The sequence below is a fragment of the Phyllobates terribilis genome, unplaced genomic scaffold, assembly GCF_046119375.1.
Source record: "Phyllobates terribilis strain yellow unplaced genomic scaffold, ASM4611937v1 Scaffold_82__1_contigs__length_6685932, whole genome shotgun sequence".
In the NCBI taxonomy this organism is placed as follows: Eukaryota; Metazoa; Chordata; class Amphibia; order Anura; family Dendrobatidae; genus Phyllobates; species Phyllobates terribilis.
In genome coordinates this window covers 5,104,856-5,126,416 of record NW_027362842.1, presented here as the reverse complement: position 1 = coordinate 5,126,416, position 21,561 = coordinate 5,104,856, and the positions used below count along the sequence as shown (strand labels likewise).

The following is a 21,561-nucleotide window of genomic DNA, read 5'->3' as shown; positions in this document are numbered from 1 at the left end:
GGACCTGTTCGCCCAGCATACGTGCCCGGATGGGCAGCCCTTTGTGTGGCCACCGGAGTTTCACCATCCCCAACTCCGGAAAGAAAGACCCCTAGATGAGCCCCTGATTCCGGTTCCGAAGCCCGTCAGGAGGACCCAGCCCCCGCTAGAGGAGGCACAGTTTGAGTGGGACCCCACCGGAGGAGACCTCATGGGGTTCACTCAGGAGACTCGGGCGGCCGCAGCGGAACGTGCAGAGTGCTGCCGCCAGCAGCTCGAGGTCTTCGAGAAGGAGCGGAGAGAGAGGCGGGTCCGGGAACAGCAAGCACAGATAAGGAGCGCGGAGCAGAAGAGCCGGACCAGGAGAGATCCCCGTGCAGCTCATGGTCCCCGTACCACCGGGACTGTGATTAAATTCAACCTGCAGCATGGATGGGGCTTCATAAGAGACCATCATACCCCCGGCGACGTCTTTGTCACCCGCAGAGACGTAGAAAGCCATCTGCCGGAGGGACACAGAGGTCGTGACCTGTACGTAGGGGACGAGGTCACCTTCACCCGGCACAAGTGTGCCAAAGGACCCTACGCCCTCCATGTGCATCGCCTGACGGAGGAGGAGCTGCGGTGTGAGGAGGAGCAAGAGGACCCGGACGGGTCTGAAGATAAAGAAGGAGCAGGAGGACGCCGTCGTTAAAGTACGGTAAAGAGACTGTAAATAGTTACCCATCGGGGTACAGTGAACTGTTGCTGCTTTAAATATGTCCCCGTTGGGACAAGAGTGAACTGTTAACCCGTGTTTCCCTATTCCCAATACCTGGCCGAGGACTGAGAGCGGCCATATTCCCCTTGTATATAGTTGCGTTTCCTAAGGCGCCCCCTACCGGTTTTATAGGAAACTGTTGTTTTGCTTAAAGAGACTGTCGCACTTTACCCGGTCACAAGTTGCACCGTGGCCGGAGGAACAAGAATGTTATTTATATGAAAAGTTTATTGCTGATGATATATATATGATGTTTTCTATGTTTATGTTTATGAAAAAATTGTATGTTTTGGATGTTTTTTATATCTTACAGCCCGAGGACGTGCTGTGATTTACCAGGGGGGAATGTAGCACCCTGAGGATTCGGCTGCTACAGGGGTATTACACCTCAAGCCAGAGGTGTGATATTCCACTCCCGGGTAAGGATGGAGTGTGGAACTGAGCTCAGTAGGCTGCATGCACTACACACATCCCATTTCCGGGGGACAGATCAATGGTACTCCCACTAGAGAAATGTGCAGGTACGACAATGTCTGTCCCTGGCTGGAGTGGGAGGGGGGTGGAACATCCCAGTAGTGTAGGGGCAGATAGGGGGAGCAGTCTGGGTAAAGCTAGGAGCTCATTGGGTGCTGGTCACCTGAGCTCACACATAGAGGGAGTATATAAGGTGGGAACCATCTTAGATCAGGGTCAGTCTGTCAGAGTTGAGTCAGAGAAGCAGAGCAGCTCAGCCAGCTCCAAGGCCAAGAGAGAGAGAGAGGAGAAAGAAGGACCCAGAGGGGGAGAAGAGGGAACTCCAAGAACCCAAAATTAGACCAGAGGGTGAAGAGTTGGCACAAGGGTACCGGATCCCAAGCTGGTGGAGGGCCCTAATCCTTAGCCAGAGACCGGAGGTCATGGGCAGGATCTGCCACGACCACCCACTAAATCCACCCGGAAGGCAAACCGTGAATAGGGTCAGGGAACCCAGAGACAAGGGTTTTACCAACAAGAGGCCCGAGGGAGCCGGACATAGGTGGATCCCTGGTGGGGAAGGCCAGAGAGAAGGACAAGTCAGAAAGGGAGCTAAGGATCACGCTCCAGAATTACCTGGGGGTTGGCCGAGTCCAGGACCTGGTGGACGCAGCACGGCTCGGGCGGTCACTCAAGGCCGGAGTGACCAGAACAACAGCAGTAAGAAAAACCCTGAACTGCACAGCCCGACTCGGAGTCTTATTACCACTCTCACTGCACCACCACAACCACCACCCTCTACAACTGACCCCCTGAGGCTATACCCCTCCCGTTGGGGGTTATACTACCTGAGCTGCACACACACCACCAGCCTCAGCGGACCCTGCTGCAGCGGCGGCCGTAGTGACCGCAAATCAACGGGTGGCGTAGTCGACACTAAAGAACATCCAGTAACATCTGTAGGACTGCCACACACTGAGCTTGACACCCTGGGCACGGACCGGGTCACCGCCACTCGGAGACTACAACCCCCATCTGATCCGGCTCCGGGTATCCCCCAAACAACACTGGCCCAGGGGGCGCGTCATTACATTCTGCAAAGACGAGATGTGAACAAAGACAAAACAGGTGTCTGAACAGTCTGGTCTGGGTCCTGCTCTGCCTTTATCTATTTTCATGTCTGCTATTGAGGTGAATTATAAGAATTAAGGACTGTTCTGACAGGGTTCACCTTGTCGTGGTTGGATGGCTTTTTCTCTCTTTTGATCAAAATAATATTTACCAAGTTCCCTATGTTATTTATATGTACTATTACTATTTATTTTCTTACTACAGAATATTTTCTCATTTTGTCTTATCTTAAAGATGATATGTGGATGGAAAGATTTGTCAGAAGGGTCTGGACTCAATAAAAGAAAAAGGGAGAAAGTCAATAACCAATTGGAAACATCACCAGAGAGTCACTGGCATTATCTATATTCAATACGTATGGTCTTCAGTGCAAGTGATTATGATGTGGCAGTATTAACTATCTTATACAGTATTTAGTGATATTGTCGTCAGAACTCTGGATTTTGGGCAATAGCAGCCCGGTGACAATACTAGTATAGTGGTTTTATTTGGTGATTGAATGATTATTTAGTGATTTACCATTTGTATTCTGGAAATGTGGTATACACCCCACGAATCATAATCCACAAGTCCAGTTCCATTCCCAGCACAGTATTTGGGTCTATGTGCTTTCAGATGTCAGGACTGAATACAGGTCCCAGTCCGGCGATGGGTCTCAACTTTCTTTTATCTATTGTTTTCCAATTACTGTAACTTGCAAATACCCTAGAAACTAATATGAAGCAAAAATTTACTCCACATATTATTTTTTGTAGGTTCCAGTGGGTTTGTGTTCTGAAACTTGTTGTCCAGGAACTCGACAATCTAAAAAGAAAAACAAATTCTACTTATGCTGCCATGATTGTATCACCTGTCCAGAAGAACATATATCCAATATATCTGGTAATTATTAATAGTCAGACATAGGAAAGGGGGATAAGAAGACAAAGAGCTCAGGAGAATGGGACAGCAAATAAAGAATAAGGGGACAAAGGCTGACAACAAATTTCTGCAAATAAAAAAAATGGTGCTCAAAAATGCTGTAAGTTGTTACATATTATGAGAACCCAAAACAGATATCAGAAGAAGAAAATGTAAAGTCATTGGAAAATGTTCTTCATTAGTGTTGAGCATTCCGATACTGAAATATCGGGTATCGGCCGATGTTCGCGGTATCGGAATTCCGATACTTAATTCCGATACTTTTAGAATATCGTATACCGGAATCGGAAGTTCCCATAATGCAATGAGCCAGTTTCATTTTATTCAGCCAATGAGGATCCTAAGAAGTGTGGGCACATCCTGTTAGGCATGTAGGCATGTTAACTAAGGCATGGCTGTGATTGGCTGCTGAAATGACGTCATGATGAACTATAAAAGCCGCCGCCGCCATTTTGAGCTCACTCTGCTGTGAATTCAGTTAGGGATAGGACGCTGTTGTTCTGAGGGACAGTTTTAGCTTCCTATTTGGTCTATTCTGCTTTACCCAAGCTACTTTATAAACCGCTGTGCCTTGCAGCGCTAGTGCACAGTTCTCTGTGCTGTTCACCGCTGTCTGCAAGGTCTGTGTGTGTGAGTGCAGCTCACCCTGTAGTGTGTGCTTCAGCCACGTCTGGTTGTAGTGCACTCAGTGTGTGTCACTGCCTCATACATTGTCCTTTTTTGCTAATTGATCATTTTTCCTGATTTCTCCTATTAGTGTGGTGGTTCCATCCGTATTCAGCTAAATTGGATCCAAACACACTATATAGGAGTAGATAGAGAACATTTTTTTTGTCTTGCAGCGCTAGTGCACAGTGCTCTGCATCTGCACTGTTCACCGCTGTCTGCAAGGTCTGTGTGTGTGAGTGCAGCTCACCCTGTAGTGTGTGCTTCAGCCACGTCTGGTTGTAGTGCACTCAGTGTGTGTCACTGCCTCATACATTGTCATTTTTTGCTAATTGATAATTTTTCCTGATTTCTCCTATTAGTGTGGTGGTTCCATCCGTATTCAGCTACATTGGTTCCAAACACACTATATAGGAGTAGATAGAGGAGCCTTTCTGCAGCATTGGGCCCTGCAGCCCCAGCCAGATTAGTATTAGCCTATTTTTTGTAGCCTCATCTATTGCATTGTAGGTTACCTTCCTGCATTGTAATAGCTACAAAAAGTTTGTGATACTATCGTTATTACATCTTTAGGCACATCCAGTGTCTTTTTGTGACAAAAAAAAACAAAATAAAGTTCACCAAACACTCCACTTTACAGTTGTGTAGGCCACATTAGCTCATATTAAAGTCTAGTCCACACTTTATAAAATTAGTGTTTCTTATACCTGTTAGCAGCTGTTCAGGAATAAGCACACTAAGCCCTTAGTACTTTTCTGCCTATCTTTATCAGTCTACCAAGATGAAGAAGGCAGGGAGTAAGGCATGTGGTCGTGGTCGTGGGCGTGGAGTTTCTGCAGGAAGAGGACGTGAGGATTCTGTGCCTGCAGGGAGAGGACGTGGGGATTCTGAGCCTGCTGCGGGCACCAATAACTCAGCATCCCCCAGTTTTACCAGAGAACTGTCCTTTATGTGCAGCTTTGTAGGAGCTAGCCGTACCCCACTGCTGCGGGAGGACAAAATTGAAGCCGTTGTCGGATGGATTGCAGCTAACGCATCGACTTCAATTAGTTCCAGATCCTCTCAGGTCCGGAGCACTGAAAAGCACCCATCTGACTCTTCACCACCTGCCAAATTGCCCAGGCAGTCAGAGAACCCTGGACAGGAGCCATCTCTACTTCTGTTCTCTGAATCTCTTGGCTTGGAAAGAGGGGGCCAGCCAAGCAGAATACGAGAATTTAAAGAAGAGGTAGTATGCAGTGATGCGCAACCGTTTTGTCTCTCTGAATCTGAAGAGGCGGGTGGGCCAGTGCCTATGGTCAGCAGCACACCTCAGTATGCATCTGATGATGAGACTCAGGTGCCACTTTCTGGTGAGTACTGTGCTGTCGAGACTACCCAGGAGAAGCAGTTGTTTGAAGAGGGTGGTATAGATGATGAGGTTCTTGACCCATCATGGCGTGAGGGACAGGAAGGTGGTGGGAGCAGCTCTGAGGAAGAGAATCCCCGAACGGCCCAAAAAGGAGGGAGAGGGAGGGAGCAGACTTGGTTTCCTGTAGCCTCCACTTCGGCACCCATTAGGAGCATGGCTCTTCCAAAATCCAAAGCAGGCGCTCCCAAGACTTGCAGTGCCTGGTCCTTTTTTGACACAGTTGCAGATGACATTTGCTTTGTCAAATGCAAGCTGTGTAATCAGAAGGTGAAAAGAGGGAAACGTGTCAGCAACCTCAATACAACAAATATGTGGAAACATGTGCGGACCAAGCACGTGGTGGAGTTACAAAAACACACTGAAGACCTAGGCCAACCTACAGTGCCACCAGCCACCTCTTCCTCTTGTGTTGTAGCCTCTTCCTCAAGCTCACACACAGCTGCTTCGGCTTCCTCACAGGATCGCCATGCAAAAACCTCTGGCACTGTTGTACAGAGACACAGTGTAATTCCACCCACAGCACCACTTTCCCAGTCATCCTCACAATCCCAGACCAGTCTACAGCCATCATTAGCACAGGCATGGGAGAAAAGGCGCCCATACTCAACAAACCACCGCCAAGCACAGGCTCTGAATGCTGGCATTGCAAAACTACTGGCCCTTGAAATGCTATCATTCAGGCTGGTGGAGACTGACACCTTCCGTCACATTATGGCATTGGCAGTCCCACAATACAACGTGCCCAGCCGCTTTTATTTCAGCAGGCAAGCCGTCCCTGTCCTGCAACAGCATGTGGAGGAAAAAAATAAATATGGGATACAAAACGCCGTCAGTAGCAAGGTCCACCTCACCACTGATGCGTGGACCAGTAAGCATGGACAGGGACGATACCTTTCCCTCACTGCCCATTGGGTAAATGTTGTGGAGCCGGGTACAGATCTTGAGAGTGGCGCTGTACGTGTTCTGCCAACTCCAAGGATTGCAGGAATCTAGTCTGTACACATTGACTCCTCCTCATTATTGTTGAGCCACCGCCATAGTGTTCGAGTTCGGTTCGGTTCGTCGAACACCCATATGTTCGCCGAACTGTTCGTCGAACTGTTCGTCGAACACCTTCGAACACCATTAAAACCACTGGCAGGCAAGCAAAAACACATAGAAACACATAGAAAACACCTTCAAAGGTGTCCAAAACCTGACAAACTGCTCAGAAGACACAACTAACACATGGAAAAGTGACAAGTACATATAGTCATGCGAAGAGAAAAGAGGTGGAGGAGTAAAAGGAGGGGGAGACACAGATATAGGCATGTCATGCCCTTCTAAAACCAAAGAAGTGTGAAGACGACACAGCCAGTCCATTCCTGCCCGTGTCGCCGGGTTTGTGCCAGAGCTGCGGTGGACCCTGACGGCCAGCCCCCCTCTCCCAATACTGGTGCCTGTCCGCTGGTGGGTCGAGCGAGCCCCCCTGCGGTGGAGGCAGGTCTAATCTTTTTAATTTAAATTGTCTCTCTAATTTGAATCAGTACTCTTTAAATCCTTTTACAAGGATCTATTGAAGGGCAAGACTCATTCCAGCAGCCGCGGTAATTCCAGCTCCAGTAGTGTCCACTAAGAGCTGCTGCAGTTAAAAAGCTTTTATAAGGATCGAGCTTGGTGGTCCACAGCAAGGTGTCCTACCGCCAGTCCCAGCCCCTATGCCTTGGGGTGCCTCCCCGATGCTCTTCACCTGAGTGTCCCGGGGGCCCAAACCATTGCCTTTGAAAAAATTAAGTGTCCAAACTACAGGTGGTGTAGCTTGCTTAACAGCTGGGATAATCCGCTGACTAGCAGACACTGCTAATAGGCACAAAGTATTTCCTGGGCTAGATGCAGTTAAAAATTTGTAATTAGATACTCTCGTTGGATGCTGAGAAAGCATTCCATAGAGTCTCCTGGCATGCCATATATTAATCTCTTAAAAAGCCTGGGGTAGAGGTCTAGGGGACCCTTTTATAGCCAAAATCACGGCCCTGTATCGCAATACGTCACCTAGGCTGAAGATAAATAGAACATTTTCATCACCTTTCATAATCACCAATGGGACAAGGCAGGGATGTCCTCTGTCCCCTCTCTTATACATCCTAGTGACGGAGCACCTGCTCTCATCAATTCGCCATAACCCCAATATTAGGTGGATTGAGGTGGGAGGCACCGAGTACAAGTGCTCTGCATTTGCTGATGATGTCCTAGTATATATCACTCAATCACATATATACATCCCTGCTGTTATGACTGAAATAGATCACTTTGTTACTTGGTAAAATTTAAAATCAATGCAGCGAAGTCTGAGGCCCTCGATTTCTCCCTCCCCAAATCCATACAGGATTCCATCCAGTCCAACTTTCCCTTTGCCTGGCCCTCACAGGGTATCAAATACTTAGGAATTCCTATTCATAGAGACCTCTCCTGTCTATGTTATCTTAATTTTGGGCCCTTTATTGAACAACTCCATACAGACCACGGTTGGCAAGTTAGAACTGTAATATTCACTACGTGAACCACTGCTGTTTTGTGGAAAAGCACATGTACACTCTGTTCCAAATTATTATGCAAAAAGTGTTTAGGAGTAATAAGGTAAGAATTTTTTGTTTGTCAGTTAAACTCATTGATGGTGATGTGTGTCACTGTAAGCAATTGCAGACACCTGTGCTAATTAGTTTGGCAGATGTGTCCAGTGAAAGGCAAGACTACTTAAGAAGGCTGTCCCACATTATTAAGCAGCCCACATTTTCTGCCAAAATGGGAAAGAAAAAGGATGTGTCAGCTGCTGAGAAGCAACAAATTGTGGAGTATTTAGGTCAAGGCATGACTACAATCACCATTGCCAAGACACTTCATCCTGATCATCGCACAATCAAGAAGTATGTAGCTGATTCACAGTACACACGTGTGCGTGCTGATAAGGGAAAATTGAGGACTCTTTCCTACAGGCAATTACGCCAGGTTAAAAGAGCAGCGGCAAAAAAGCCTTGACATAGCAGAAGACAAGTTTTTGAAGCTGCTGCTGCCTCCAACGTCCCCCGAACAACAAGATGCAGAGTCCTTCAGAGGTTTTCAGCTGTGCATAAGCCATCCTGTCGACCTCCTCTATCCACTGTACACAAGCAGAAACTGCTCCAGTGGGCCAAACAATACATGAAGACTGACTTCAAAACTGTTTTGTTCACCGATGAGTGCCATGCAATGCTCGATGGTCCAGATGGATGGAGTGGAGGATGGCTGGTTGATGGACACCCCACGCAAATACGGCTACGGCGCCAACAAGGAGGAGGTGGAGTAATATTTTGAGCTGGAATCATGGGGATAGAGATGGTCGGCCCCTTTAGGATCCCCGAAGGGGTAAAGATGAACTCCATAATGTATGTGGAGTTTCTCAACCAGCACTTCCTGCCATGGTTCAAGAAGAAGAACCGTGTATTCCGCAGCAAGATCATTTTCATGCATGATAATGCACCGTCTCATGCTGCACATAACACATCTGCATCTCTGGCTGATATGGGCATAAAAGGGGACAAACTTATGGTGTGACCCCATGCTCTCCTGTCCCCAACCCCATTGAGAACCTCTGGAGCATCATCAAAAGAGTGTCTATGATGGCGGGAGGCAGTTCACATCTAAGCAACAGCTCTGGGAGGGTATTCTGTGCACATGCAAAACAATTGAAGCAGAAACCATCCAAAACCTGACAAATTCAATGGACGAGAGAGTTCAGAAGATCGTTTCGAACAAGTCATCCTATATGCAAATGTATCATCACCTAGAATAAAGTTTTGAGTTGAAAACTGTTTGATTTCAGGTTCTAATAACCTGCTAATGCTTATAATTTAAAAAATGACCATTTTTTTGTTCTTTATTAAAAAGAAAAGGTTGATCGAAGAGTGTGGGGGATCTAAGAGTGTGGCAACCCAGTAGTCAGGATTATTTAGAATTCTGACAATCTGAGGGCCATGTTGCAGGTAGTGCAGCAAGAAGGCACTCATGTGTCTTGCGCATCTAGGAGCCCCAAAATTATTTTCCGGGCTAGATGCATCTAAAAATTATTAATAATTTGAAAGCTGGTGGAGCTTAGTATAGATGGCCTAACAGAATCAGTACTGCACACTGCTACAAGGCCCAAATTATTTTCCAGCCAAGATACAGATAAACATGAATAGTAATTTTAAATCTGGTGGAGTTTAGTATAGATGGCATAATAGAATTAGTGCTGCACACTGCTACAAAGCCCAAATTATTTTTCATCCAAGATACAGATAAACATGATTAGTAATTTGAAAGCTTAAAACGGTTGGTGAGGTGATTTTAACAAATCATCAAGCTTTCACTCTCCATAGGATGACACAGGGGTAGAAAAGTAGTTTCGGATCCATGATTTGTTCATCTTTATGAACGTGAGTCTGTCTACATTATCAGTGGAGAGCCGCATGCGCTTCTCTGTCAGCACACCACCAGCAGTGCTGAACACACGTTCAGACAGAACGCTGGCTGCAGGGCATGACAAGATCTCCATGGTGTAAGTGGCGAGCTCCGGCCATTTATCCAGATTGGAAGCCCAAAAAGAGCAAGGGTCCAGTGACACAGTCATGGCTTCAATGTTTACCTGGAGATACTTCTGCACCATCGTCTCTAGGTGTTGACTATGTGTCAGACTTCTTTTCTCCTTTGGCCTTGCAAAGGATGGACTAAAAAAGTGGTGAAATGATTCCGCAAAATTGATGTTACCAGTAGATACTGTGTTACTGTTACGTTTTGAGTGCTGAACACTCGACGGTCCCACGGTTGGCAAGTTGGAACTGTGAGATTCACTATGTGCACCACTAGTGTTTTGGGGAAAAGCACATGTAAGATTCTGCAACAGTCTCTGCTGATACTCCTGCGTGTGTGCATCCCTTTCTATGGCAGGAATAATTTCTGCAAATTTACTTTTTTACCGGGGATCTAACAGTGTGGCAACCCAGCAGTCAGGATTATTATAATTCTCACAACTCGAGGGTCATGTTGCAGGTAGTGCAGCAAGAAGGCACTCATGTGTCTTCCGAATCCAGGATCACCAAGTCCCTGTTGTGTTGGTGGTGAGGTAACAATCATGCTTCCTTCCTCTGCCCTCTCCCCCCAACGTCGCACAACAGAAATGTGATCAAGGTCTCCCTCATCTGATGAGTCTTCCATCAGTTCGTCCTCCACTTCTTCCTGGGCTCCTGCACCTTCCTCTCTAGTTTGGCTGCTACCATGCGCCCTGATAAAACCATCCTCACATGCCAGCCGCCTTGGTGCTGCCGACCGTCTGGACCTTGCAGATGTTAGCCCTTCTGCATACAACTCCTCCTCCTCTACTTCCTCCACCTCCCTTTGTGCCACCACCTGACTCCGAATTCTGTTTAACATGTGCTCCAGCATGTAAATCACCGGAATAGTCATGCTGATAATGGCATCGTCAGCACTAAACATCTTCGTCGCCATTTCAAAACTGTGCAGAAGGGTGCATAGGTCCCTGATCTGAGACCACTCCTCCAGCGTGATTTTCCCCACCTCTGGATCTCGTTTGCCCAGGCTATACGTCACAACGTATTGCACCAGGGCTTGTCGGTGCTGCCACAGTCGCTGCAACATGTGCAGAGTTGAATTTCACCGGGTAGGCATATCGCATTTTAGCCGGTGAAGTGGTAGGCCCAACGACTTCTGTAGAGATGTAAGTCGCTGAGCTGTGGGATGCGAACGGCGGAAGTGAGCACACAGCAACCGTGCCCTCTTCAGAAGGCCATCTAGTCCGGGATAGTGGGCTAAAAATTGCTGGACAACCAGGTTCAACACGTGAACCATACAAGGCACATATGTGACATTGCCCAGGCTAAGGGCCGCACCCAGGTTTGCAGCATTGTCGCACACGGCCTTCCCTTGTTTCAGGTCCAGTGGAGACAACCATTCATGAAACTGGTTCTCCAGAGCTGACCACAACTCCTCAGCTGTGGGACTCACATTTCCCAGACATTTCAAAGTAAAATCCGCCTGATGATGTTGAGCCCTGCTGCCAGCATAGTAAAGAGGTGTGCAGGATCCCTTCTGCGCAGTTAGAAAGCTTGTGGCATGACCAGACAGGCTTTGGGTGCAGGTTGAGGAGGCAGAAGCAGTGGAGGAACTTTGAGATAAACAGGATTGACGCACAACTCGTGGGGACGGCAAGACTTGGACAGCAGCCCCTTGTCCTGCTGTCACCAAAGTTACCCAGTGCCCAGTCAGCAACATGAAAAGCCATTATCCATGCCTACTCATCCAAGTGTCTGTGGTGAAATGCACCCTGTCACACACAGAGTTTCTCAAAGAAGCGGCGATGTTGTGTGCGACATGCTGGTGGAGCACAGGAACACCTTTCTTTGAGAAGTAGTGCCAACTGGGCATCTGGTACTGGGGCACTGCCACAGACATAAGGTCTCGAAAATCCTCTGTGTCCACCAGGCGGAAAGGCAGCATTTCTGTAGCCAAGAGACTGCAGATGGTGAAATTCAACCTCTTAACTTTCTCATGTACACATCTGAGGGACCGAGGGCTGGCTGTTGTGCTTTGACGGGGTTGTGAAGGGTGTCCCCGGCAAACTGCCAGTCTGTGAGGAAGATGCAGGCGGACATGTTAGGTTGCCTTGATCCAAAGGTGGTGCTATCGATGTCAGACAGCGCTGAACACCAGCTGGTGTTTCCACCTCCAAAGAAAATGATGACCTGCCAATCACGCTGGCTGTTGCGGGTAAAGAGGTGGCAGGTCTGCGTCCCAAAACAGGTGTGACTGCTGCCCCCCCAGTCACAGAGGATGAAGAGGCCGCGAATGCACAAGATGTGGCAGATGGCGGTTGGCCCGGCCGGCTAGGCAACATTGTAGCACAGTGAGCTTCCCATTGCAACTTATGCTTCATATCCATGTGCCGGTTCATGCATGAAGTACTCAAACTATGTATTTTTTGGCCTCTACTTAGCTTTTGCTGACAAATGTTACAGATAACATGAGATGGGTCATCTTTATCGATCTGAAAAAATGTCAAGGCTATGCAAGGCTTAGCACCCATGCGACCCGAAGAGCCACCACGACTTGTGGTCAGAGGCAGAGTTGTGTTTGAGGATGCAGTTGTTGACGTGCTTCCAGTACTACGTCTCTGTCCAGGAAGGCGCAACTTGACCTCGTTGTCACTAGCACCCCCCCCACCTCCTCTGCTGACCTCATCTCTTGGCTGACTGTGGGTTGACAGTAAGTGGGATCTCCAACCTCGTCATCATCACCCTGTGTGTTATCACACCCATCGTCCTCAGAGCCAACCTCTTCCTGCCCTGACAAAAAACTAAAGTTGTCGCTCCAATCAGGTATTTGAGTCTCATCATCGTCTTCCTCATTATCTCCACCAACAGGAGTTACAGTTTGGGAACGAGGGTCTACATTATGGTCAGAACCTTCTGCGCCTGGTCCTGGATCGGACTCATAAAGATTCTGGGCATCAGTGCAGATCATTTCCTCGTCTGGACTCACAGAAGCTCTGGAGTCAACCTCTGATTCCCAGGCTATAGTATAAGTAAACAGCTTTGGAGATTCAACCATCTGTTCTACCCCATACTCAGACGGGCAGCTGAAAACTTGGGAGCTGTGAGGAAGCAAGTGCGCTTGGGGTGACACCTCTGAGGACTGGAGTATTTGTGATGTTGAAGTTGAGGTGGAGGAGAGCCCACTTAAAGGAGCACTTGATATTCGTTGAAGCACCTGCTGTTTTTGTGCCTCATCTGGAATTTGTAGCGATTGACGTGGCCGTAAGAAAGCTATCTTATCACATTGTCCGCTAAAAGAAGTAGACATCTTAGTTTGGATGGAAGATGGTCTTTCTTCTGCAGATGTTACTGTTGCTTTAACACCTACCCCACGGATACAACCTTTTTTCCCTTCGCAACACGCCTATTCCCCTTTCCACCAGCAGCAGGCCTTTTTCCACTCATTTTGGTGGTTAACTAATTGACAACTCTGGAGTTGTTTGCACAAAAAACAATGGATGGGAACCGAGCAGAGCTGAGTGGCCAAATTGTGGTATTAGCCCAAAAGTATTGGCTGAGTTAGATGCAGATAAAAATTATATTGAATTTGCAACCTGGTGGAGGTTAGTATAGATGCACTAATAGAACAAGTCCCACACACTGCTACAAGCCGAAATATTTTTTCATAGCTAGATGCAGATAAAAATTATATTGAATTTGCAACCTGGTGGAGGTTAGTATAGATGGACTAATAGAACAAGTCCCACACACTGCTACAAGCCGAAATATTTTTTCAGAGCTAGATGCAGATAAAAATTATATTGAATTTGCAACCTGGTGGAGGTTAGTATAGATGGACTAATAAAACAAGTCCCACACACTGCTACAAGCCGAAATATTTTTTCAGAGCTAGATGCAGATAAAAATTATATTGAATTTGCTACCTGGTGGAGGTTAGTATAGATGGACTAATAGAACAAGTCACACACACTGCTACAAGCCGAAATATTTTTTCAGAGCTAGATGCAGACAAAAATTATATTGAATTTGCAACCTGGTGGAGGTTAGTATAGATGGACTTATAGAATGATGCTATGCCCAAAAGGTTTTACTTGCCTAGGTACAGTAAAAAAAATTGTATTCTATACACAGGTGGTGTAGCTTGCAACACAGATAGGCTACTCCACTGACTAACACACACTGCAAGAGGCCAAAAAGGATTTGCTTTGCTAGATTTAGCCAAATGCTGTGAAACAAACTTGCACAGCACTGGCACAGACCTGCCTGGTAAAAGTGATAGGAACTGATGTAACCTAGCCCTGAAAAGGACTGTAATTACAATTAGTCTTTACTCCCAACCTATCTATTTAAGAGCACATACATGCCTGATAAAATTCGTAGGAAATGATTTAACCTAGTCCTTAAAAGGATTGCAATCACAACTATTCCCTACTCCCAAGCTATCTGTAGATTTGTGCGAAAATTGGCTTGAAATTAACAAAGTATAGCGCACACAGCAACAGCAGTGCCGTCTAACACGCAGCTGCAGCAGTGAGAAAATGGTGGCGACAGGGAAAATGGCTGGGTCTTATAGGGCAAGGACATGTGACATACACTGCCAACGACACATGCCCTTGCTTGTGTGAAAAAAAGCACTTCGCTCCGTGTGTGCGCTGCTGATAGGCTGACAGACTGCACCTCCCCACTGTAAATGCGGGAAAGAGAAAAAAAAAATGGATATCTTCATTATTTCTGCAGAGATCCATCCCTTGCCCCTTCCCCCGCCCCGCTGTACACTCAAACTGCGTATTAACATTAATTTTCAGCATTACTGAGAAAAAATCCAGTTATAAATTTGGTGCACGAACAGTTATAGAACATAACCTCGAACAGCCAAATTTTTTTCAAATTGTTCGTGTTCGCCGAACGGCTCGAACACCGCCCAAAACAGCTCGAATTTGAGATTGGCGAACAGTTCGAGTTGAACACCGCTCATCTCTACTCTTCATACTCCAGTTCCTCTGAATCAGCGCTGCAGGAGCCGTCACGGTCTACCTCCACATCGACCCGTGAACAGTTACCTGTTATGATGACCGATATGAGCACAGCCGTGGCCAAACGTCAACAGGCCGTATTAAAATTAATTTCTTTGGAGAATCAAAGCCACACAGAGCAGGAGCTCTGGAATTCCATCAAGCAGCAGAGCGACGTGTGATTTGTGCCAGCGAATCTTCATCCAGGCATGGTAGTGTGGGACAATGGCCGAAATCTGGTGGCAGCTCTGGGCCTAGGCAACCTCACTCACATTCCATGCCTGGCACATGTGCTCAACTTGCCGCTCTGCAGTGCCGATTACGTCTTCCGGAACATCGCATCATATGTAACCTACCCACCAGGTGGAATTCAACGTTACATATGTTGGAGAGGTTGTGTGAGCAGCAGGCAGCAGTAATGGAGTACCAGCTGCAGCAGGCGCAAACAAGTCACAGTGCGCGCCGTTCACAATACACCACCAATGAGTGGGCCTCTATGAAGGACATTTGCCACGTTTTGCGTGCCTTCGATTATTCCACGTGGATGGCGAGTGCAGATGATGACTATCCACCTTATCTGCCTGCTTGCAAAAACACTGCAAGCACTAAGGGAGGAGGTTTTGGAAGAGGTGGAGGATGAGAAGTCACAAATGCCATCTGCTTCTGTACAGTCTACGCAACATGGTTCCTCACAAAGGCCTAGGCAGTGGACACTTTGTGAGGAGGATGAGGAGGAGTCAATGGAGGAAGAAGACATCTGTCCAGAGGAGGGAGGTACACAATGCTCTAGTAGTCAGTATCTAGAGCGAGGGTGGGGTGATGCAGAGCAGGCAGAGATCACGCCTCAAGCAGGGGACAGCGTTTCTTGGCCAGTTGGCAGTCTGCAGCACATGGTTGATTTCATGTTGCAGTGCCTGAGAAACGACCGCCGCATCGCCCACATTCTCAACACGGCTGATTATTGGGTGTCCACCCTCCCAGATCCTCACTACCAGGACAACTTACAAAGCCTCATAACACCGTTGAACCGGGAGCGTAAAATGCGGGAGTACCAAGTCGCACTGGTGCATTCCATCATGTTCTCCATTCCAACCGAGAGCAATGCTGCTAGTGCTTTACAAAGCAGCTCAATGCGTCGAGGCAGTGGAGGAAGCTCTGCACAAAGAGAGAGCAGAAGCAGCGCTCAGCACAAGGCAAGACCAGTATGGCCCAAATCTGGCAAAGTTTTGTGTCCCCGCTGCCACAAATTTCTACACCATCACAGACGGCTCCAGTAAGCAGGAGGCAACGTTTCCGTCAGATGGTAGCAGACTACATGTCTTGCCCTCTCAGTGTACTCCCAGACGGCTCTTCCCCCTTCAAGTTTTGGGTCTCTAAGCTGGATACATGGCCAGAGCTTAGCCAGTATGCATTGGAGGTGCTGGCTTGCCCTGCTGCTAGTGTATTATCGGAACGCGTCTTTAGTGCCGCAGGTGGTGTACTAACAGACCGTCGCATGCGCCTATCCTCCGATAACGTTGACCGGCTTACTTTTCTGAAAATGAATAAGGCCTGGATCTTGCATGAATTTGCCTGTCCTCTTCCAGAATAAATAATTGGTTGGCAACAGTATCCAGGTCTCCTGGTGTGTTCATGTTTCTACCACCTGAACTGTAATCCCTGAGCTCCAACAACGCCAGTTGCTGCTCAGAAGTGCCATCTGCAGAGTCAATGCTTGCTCCAGTGTTACTGGGGTTCAGTAATGTCAGCTGATCCCTAGCTGTGTGTCCGGCAAATTCTCCTGCTCTGTCCACATCCACTCTACTACTAATTTAAAACTTGCTCCAATTACACCTCTGGCTCCTCTGCTTTTAGTATTTACCCTGGGCTACAACACCGCTAGTTGCTGCTCAAAATTGCTTTCTGCACAGTTAACGCTTGCTCCAGTGTTATTGGGGTTCAGTAACGTCAGCTGTTCCCCAGCTGTGTGTCCGGCAAATTCTCATGCTCTGTCCACATCCACTGTAATACTAATTTAAAACTTGCTCAAATTACACCTCTGGCTCCTCTGTTTTTAGTATTTACCCTGGGCTGCAATGCCGCTAGTTGCTGCTCAGAAGTGCCATCTGCACAGTCAATGCTTGCTCCAGTGTTATTGGGGTTCAGTAACGTCAGCTGTTCCACTGCTGTGCGTACGGCAATTTCTCCTGCTCTGTCCACATTCACACTACTACAGATTTTAAAGTTGCTCCAATTACACCTCTGGCTCCTCTGTTTTCAGTATTATCCCTGAGCTCTAACACGGCCAGTTGGCGCTCAGAAGTGCCGTCTGCACAGTCAACAATTGCTGCCGTGTTATTGGGGTTCAATAATGTCAGCTGTTCCCCTGCTGTGCGTCCGACCATTTCTCCTGATCTGTCCACATTCACACTACTACAGATTTTAAAGTTGCTCCAATTACACCTCTGGCTCCTCTGTTTTCAGTATTATCCCTGAGCTCCAAGACCACCAGTTGGCGCTCAGAAGTGCCGTCTGCACAGTCAACACTTGCTGTCGTGTTATTGGGGTTCAGTAATGTCAGCTGTTCCCCTGCTGTGCGTATGGCAATTTCTCCTGCTCTGTCCACATTCACACTACTACAGATTTTAAAGTTGCTCCAATTACACCTCTGGCTCCTCTGTTTTCAGTATTATCCCTGAGCTCCAACACCACCAGTTGGCGCCCAGAAGTGCCGTCTGCACAATCATCACTTGCTGCTCTGTTATTGAGGTTCAGTAACGTCAGCTGATCCCCTGCTGTGTGTCCGGCAAATTCTCCTTCTCTGTCCACATTCACATTACTACTGATTTTAAAGTTGCTCCAATTACGCCTCTGGCTCCTCTGTTTTCAGTATTATCCCTGAGCTCTAACACCGCAAGTTGGCGCTCAGAAGTGCCGTCTGCACAGTCAACACTTGCTGCCGTGTTATTGGGGTTCAGTAACGTCAGCTGTTCCCCTGCTGTGCATACGGCAATTTCTCCTGCTCTGTCCACATTCACACTAGTACACATTTTAAAGTTTCTCCAAATAAACCTCTGGCTCCTCTGTTTTCAGTATTATCCCTGAGCTCCAACACCGCCAGTTGGCGCTCAGAAGTGCCGTCTGCACAGTCAACACTTGCTGCCGTGTTATTGGGGTTCAATAACGTCAGCTGTTCCCCTGCTGTGCGTATGGCGATTTCTCCTGCTCTGTCCACATTCACACTACTACAGATTTTAAAGTTGCTCCAATTACACCTCTGGCTCCTCTGTTTTCAGTATTATCCCTGAGCTCCAACACCGCCAGTTGGCACTCAGAAGTGCCATCTGCACAGTCAACACTTGCTGCCGTGTTATTGGGGTTCAGTTACGACAGCTGTTCCCCTGCTGTGCGTATGGCAATTTCTCCTGCTCTGTCCACATTCACACTACTACAGATTTTAAAGTTGCTCCAATTGCACCTCTGGCTCCTCTGTTTTCAGTATTATCCCTGAGCTCCAACACCGCCAATTGGCGCTCATAAGTGCCATCTGCACAGTCAACACTTGCTGTCGAGTTATTGGGGTTCAGTAATGTCAGCTGTTCCCCTGCTGTGCGTACAGCAATTTCTGCTGCTCTGTCCACATTCACACTACTACAGATTTTAAAGTTGCTCCAATTACACCTCTGGCTCCAGTTGGCGCTCAGAAGTGCCGTCTGCACAGTCAACACTTGCTGCTGTGTTATTGGGGTTCAGTAACGTCAGCTGTTGCCCTGCTGTGTGTGCGGCAATTTCTCCTGCTCTGTCCACATTCACACTACTAGTCTACTACTGATTTTAAAGTTGCTCCAATTAGGCCTCTGGCTCCACTCTGTTTTTAGTATTTACCCTGGGTTCCAGCACCGCCAGCTGTTTCCCAGCCGTGTCTTTGGCACGTGTACTCCCTCCTGCCCAGCCTGGTTCCAGCACACCAGCTGTTTCCGGGTGGTGTCAACGACACTTTGCCTCCAATGCGTTGGCCTGTCGTGTTGCGATCGGGTTAGCCGACTCTATGGTGCCTGCAGTTTCGGTGACTCCTATGTGGGCTGCGAGATCTGGCAATGAAGGCTGGTTCCATAGTGCCAATAGGACAAGCACCCCCTGTAGGACTGTTGGTTTCAGTAACTGCGGCAGGCTTGCGGCCTTGCAACTTTTTTTTTCATGGGTACCCTCTGCTACCCATCCAAGTTCCAGTACCGTCAGCTGGTTCTCGGCAGTGCCTTTGGCTTAGGTGCCTCCTTCTCGGTATCCAAGTTCCACCAACGTCTGTTGGTCCTTGATAGTGCTTTCTGGCACAGGTACCTCCTGCTTAGTAACCATATTCCAGTACCGTCAGCTGGTCCTCGGTAGTTCCATTGGCTCTTGTACCTTCTGCTACCCATCCGAGTTCCAGTACCATCAGCCGGTTCTCAGCAGTGTCTTTGGCACGGGTACTCCCTCCTGCCCAGCCTGGTTCCAGCATGCCAGCTGTTTCTGGGTAGTGTCAACGTCACTTTGCCTCCAATACGTTGTCCTGTCATGTTGCGGTCAGGTTAGCCGACTCTATGGTGCCTGCAGTTTAGGTGACTCCTATGTGGGCTGCGGGATCTGCGGGATCTGTGCCATGTATATTAGGATAGGGATGAGGGGGTACCACACATACCAGGATAAGGGATGGGGTACTATGCATACCAGCATTGGGGATGAAGGGTACGATGCATACCACGATAGGGATGAGGGGTACCATACATACCAGGATTGGGGATGACGAGTGCCATGCATACCAGGATTGGGGATGAGGGGTGTCATACATACCAGGATTGGGGATGAGGGGGTACCATGAATACCAGGATAGGAATGAGGGGTACCATGCATACAAGGATAGGGATGCTGGGGTAGCATATATACCATGATAGGGATGAGGGGAAACCATGGATAGCAGGATAGGGACGAGGCGGTACCATACATACCAAGATATGGATGAGGGTACCATGAATACCAGGAAGAGGGATGGGGTGCCATGCAGACAGTATGGGAGTGAGGGGCCCATGCATACCTGCATAAGACTAAGGGGGCCATACATACCAGGATTGGGGATGAGGGAGCCATGCATACCAGGATGAGGGATGGGGTGTCATGCATGCCAGAAGTGGGATGAGGGGTGCCATGCATACTAGGATTGGGGATGAGGGGGCCATGCATATCAGGATGAAGGATGGGGTGCCATGCATAGCAGGATTGGGATAAGGGGTGCCATGCATACCTGGATTGGGGATGAAGGGGCCATACATACCAGAATAAGGATGAGGGGTACCATGCATACCAGGAGAGGTATGAGGGGTGCCATGCATGACAGGATAGGGTTGGGTACACAAGATTGGGTAGCACAAATGCCAGGATGGGGGCAGCAAAAATACTAGGATGGGGACAGCACATAACAAGATGGGGGCAGCACATAACCAGACTGGGGCAGCACATAACAGGATGGGGGCAGCATATAACATGATGGGAGACTGTATACCACTAAAAATGCTTGCCACCCATGTGTAGAACGGGTTCAAGAGCTAATAGATTTATATTAGCCCTTGTCATCTGTGCTGCTCGTAAAAAACAGACATGTGAGCAGCCTAGTAGGCTACAATGGGTACATGTGGTATCAGTGAAAAAAAAATGTATGCCACACCTGCCGGGAACACGAACGTGTGAAGGAGGCCTTATAGGATGTTGTGATGGTCAATTCATTGGAAAAGTTTGAGGAGGGCTCGATTCCTTTCTTGAAAAATATAATATCACATGTTATAAGTGTGCTAATTTGTTATGCGATATTTATGTGACTTATTTAAAGTCAAGAAGAAATTTTTCCCTTAATGTGGGACAATTGGTTTCTGCTTTATGGGGTTTTGTTTTACTCTGGATCATCACATTACAGATATACAGTAGTCTTAACACAATGGACTATTAAGTGTTAATTGGTGAACTTTAACATACGTAATTAGAGATGAGCGGCGTTCGACTCGAACTGTTCGCCAATCTCAAATTCGAGCTGTTTTGGGCGGTGTTTGAGCCGTTCAGCGAACACGAACGATTTGAAAAAAATTCGGCTGTTCGAGGTTATATTCGATAACTGTTCATGCATCAAAATCATAACTGGATTTTTTCTCAGTAATGCTGAAAATTAATGTTAATATGCAGTTTGAGTGTACAGCGGGGCGGGGGGGGGGCAGGGGATGGATCTCTGCAGGAATAATGAAGATCTCCATTTTTTTTTCTCTTTCCCGCATTTACAGTGGGGAGGTGCAGTCTGTCAGCCTATCAGCAGAGCACACACGGAGCGAACTGCTTTTTTTCACACAAGCAAGGGCATGTGTCATTGGCAGTGTATGTCACATGTCCTTGCCCTATAAGACCCAGCCATTTTCCCCGTCGACACCATTTTCTCACTGCTGCAGCTGCGTGTTAGACGGCACCGCTGTTGCTGTGTGTGCTATACCTTGTTAATTTCAAGCCAATTTTCGCACAAATCTACATATAGCTTGGGAGTAGGGAACAGTTGTGATTGCAGTCCTTTTAAGGACTAGGTTACAGCATTTCCTACGACTTTTATCAGTTAGGTCTGTGCTCTTAAATAGAGAGGTTGTGGGAGTAAAGACTAATTGTAATTGGAGTCCTTTT

The 21,561-nt window shown here is 47.7% G+C and overlaps 1 protein-coding gene across 1 annotated transcript in view; it reads left to right on the top strand.

Annotated features, from left to right (window-relative positions):
• The first annotated feature begins 2,557 nt into the window (after positions 1-2,557).
• Positions 2,558-21,561, top strand: part of LOC141197275 (vomeronasal type-2 receptor 26-like) — an 86,520-nt gene continuing 67,516 nt past the window's right edge. Inside the window, exon 1 of the mRNA XM_073662663.1 lies at positions 2,558-2,696. Within this exon, the coding sequence (XP_073518764.1) occupies positions 2,558-2,696 (139 nt within the window). The remainder of the gene's footprint in view (positions 2,697-21,561) is intronic.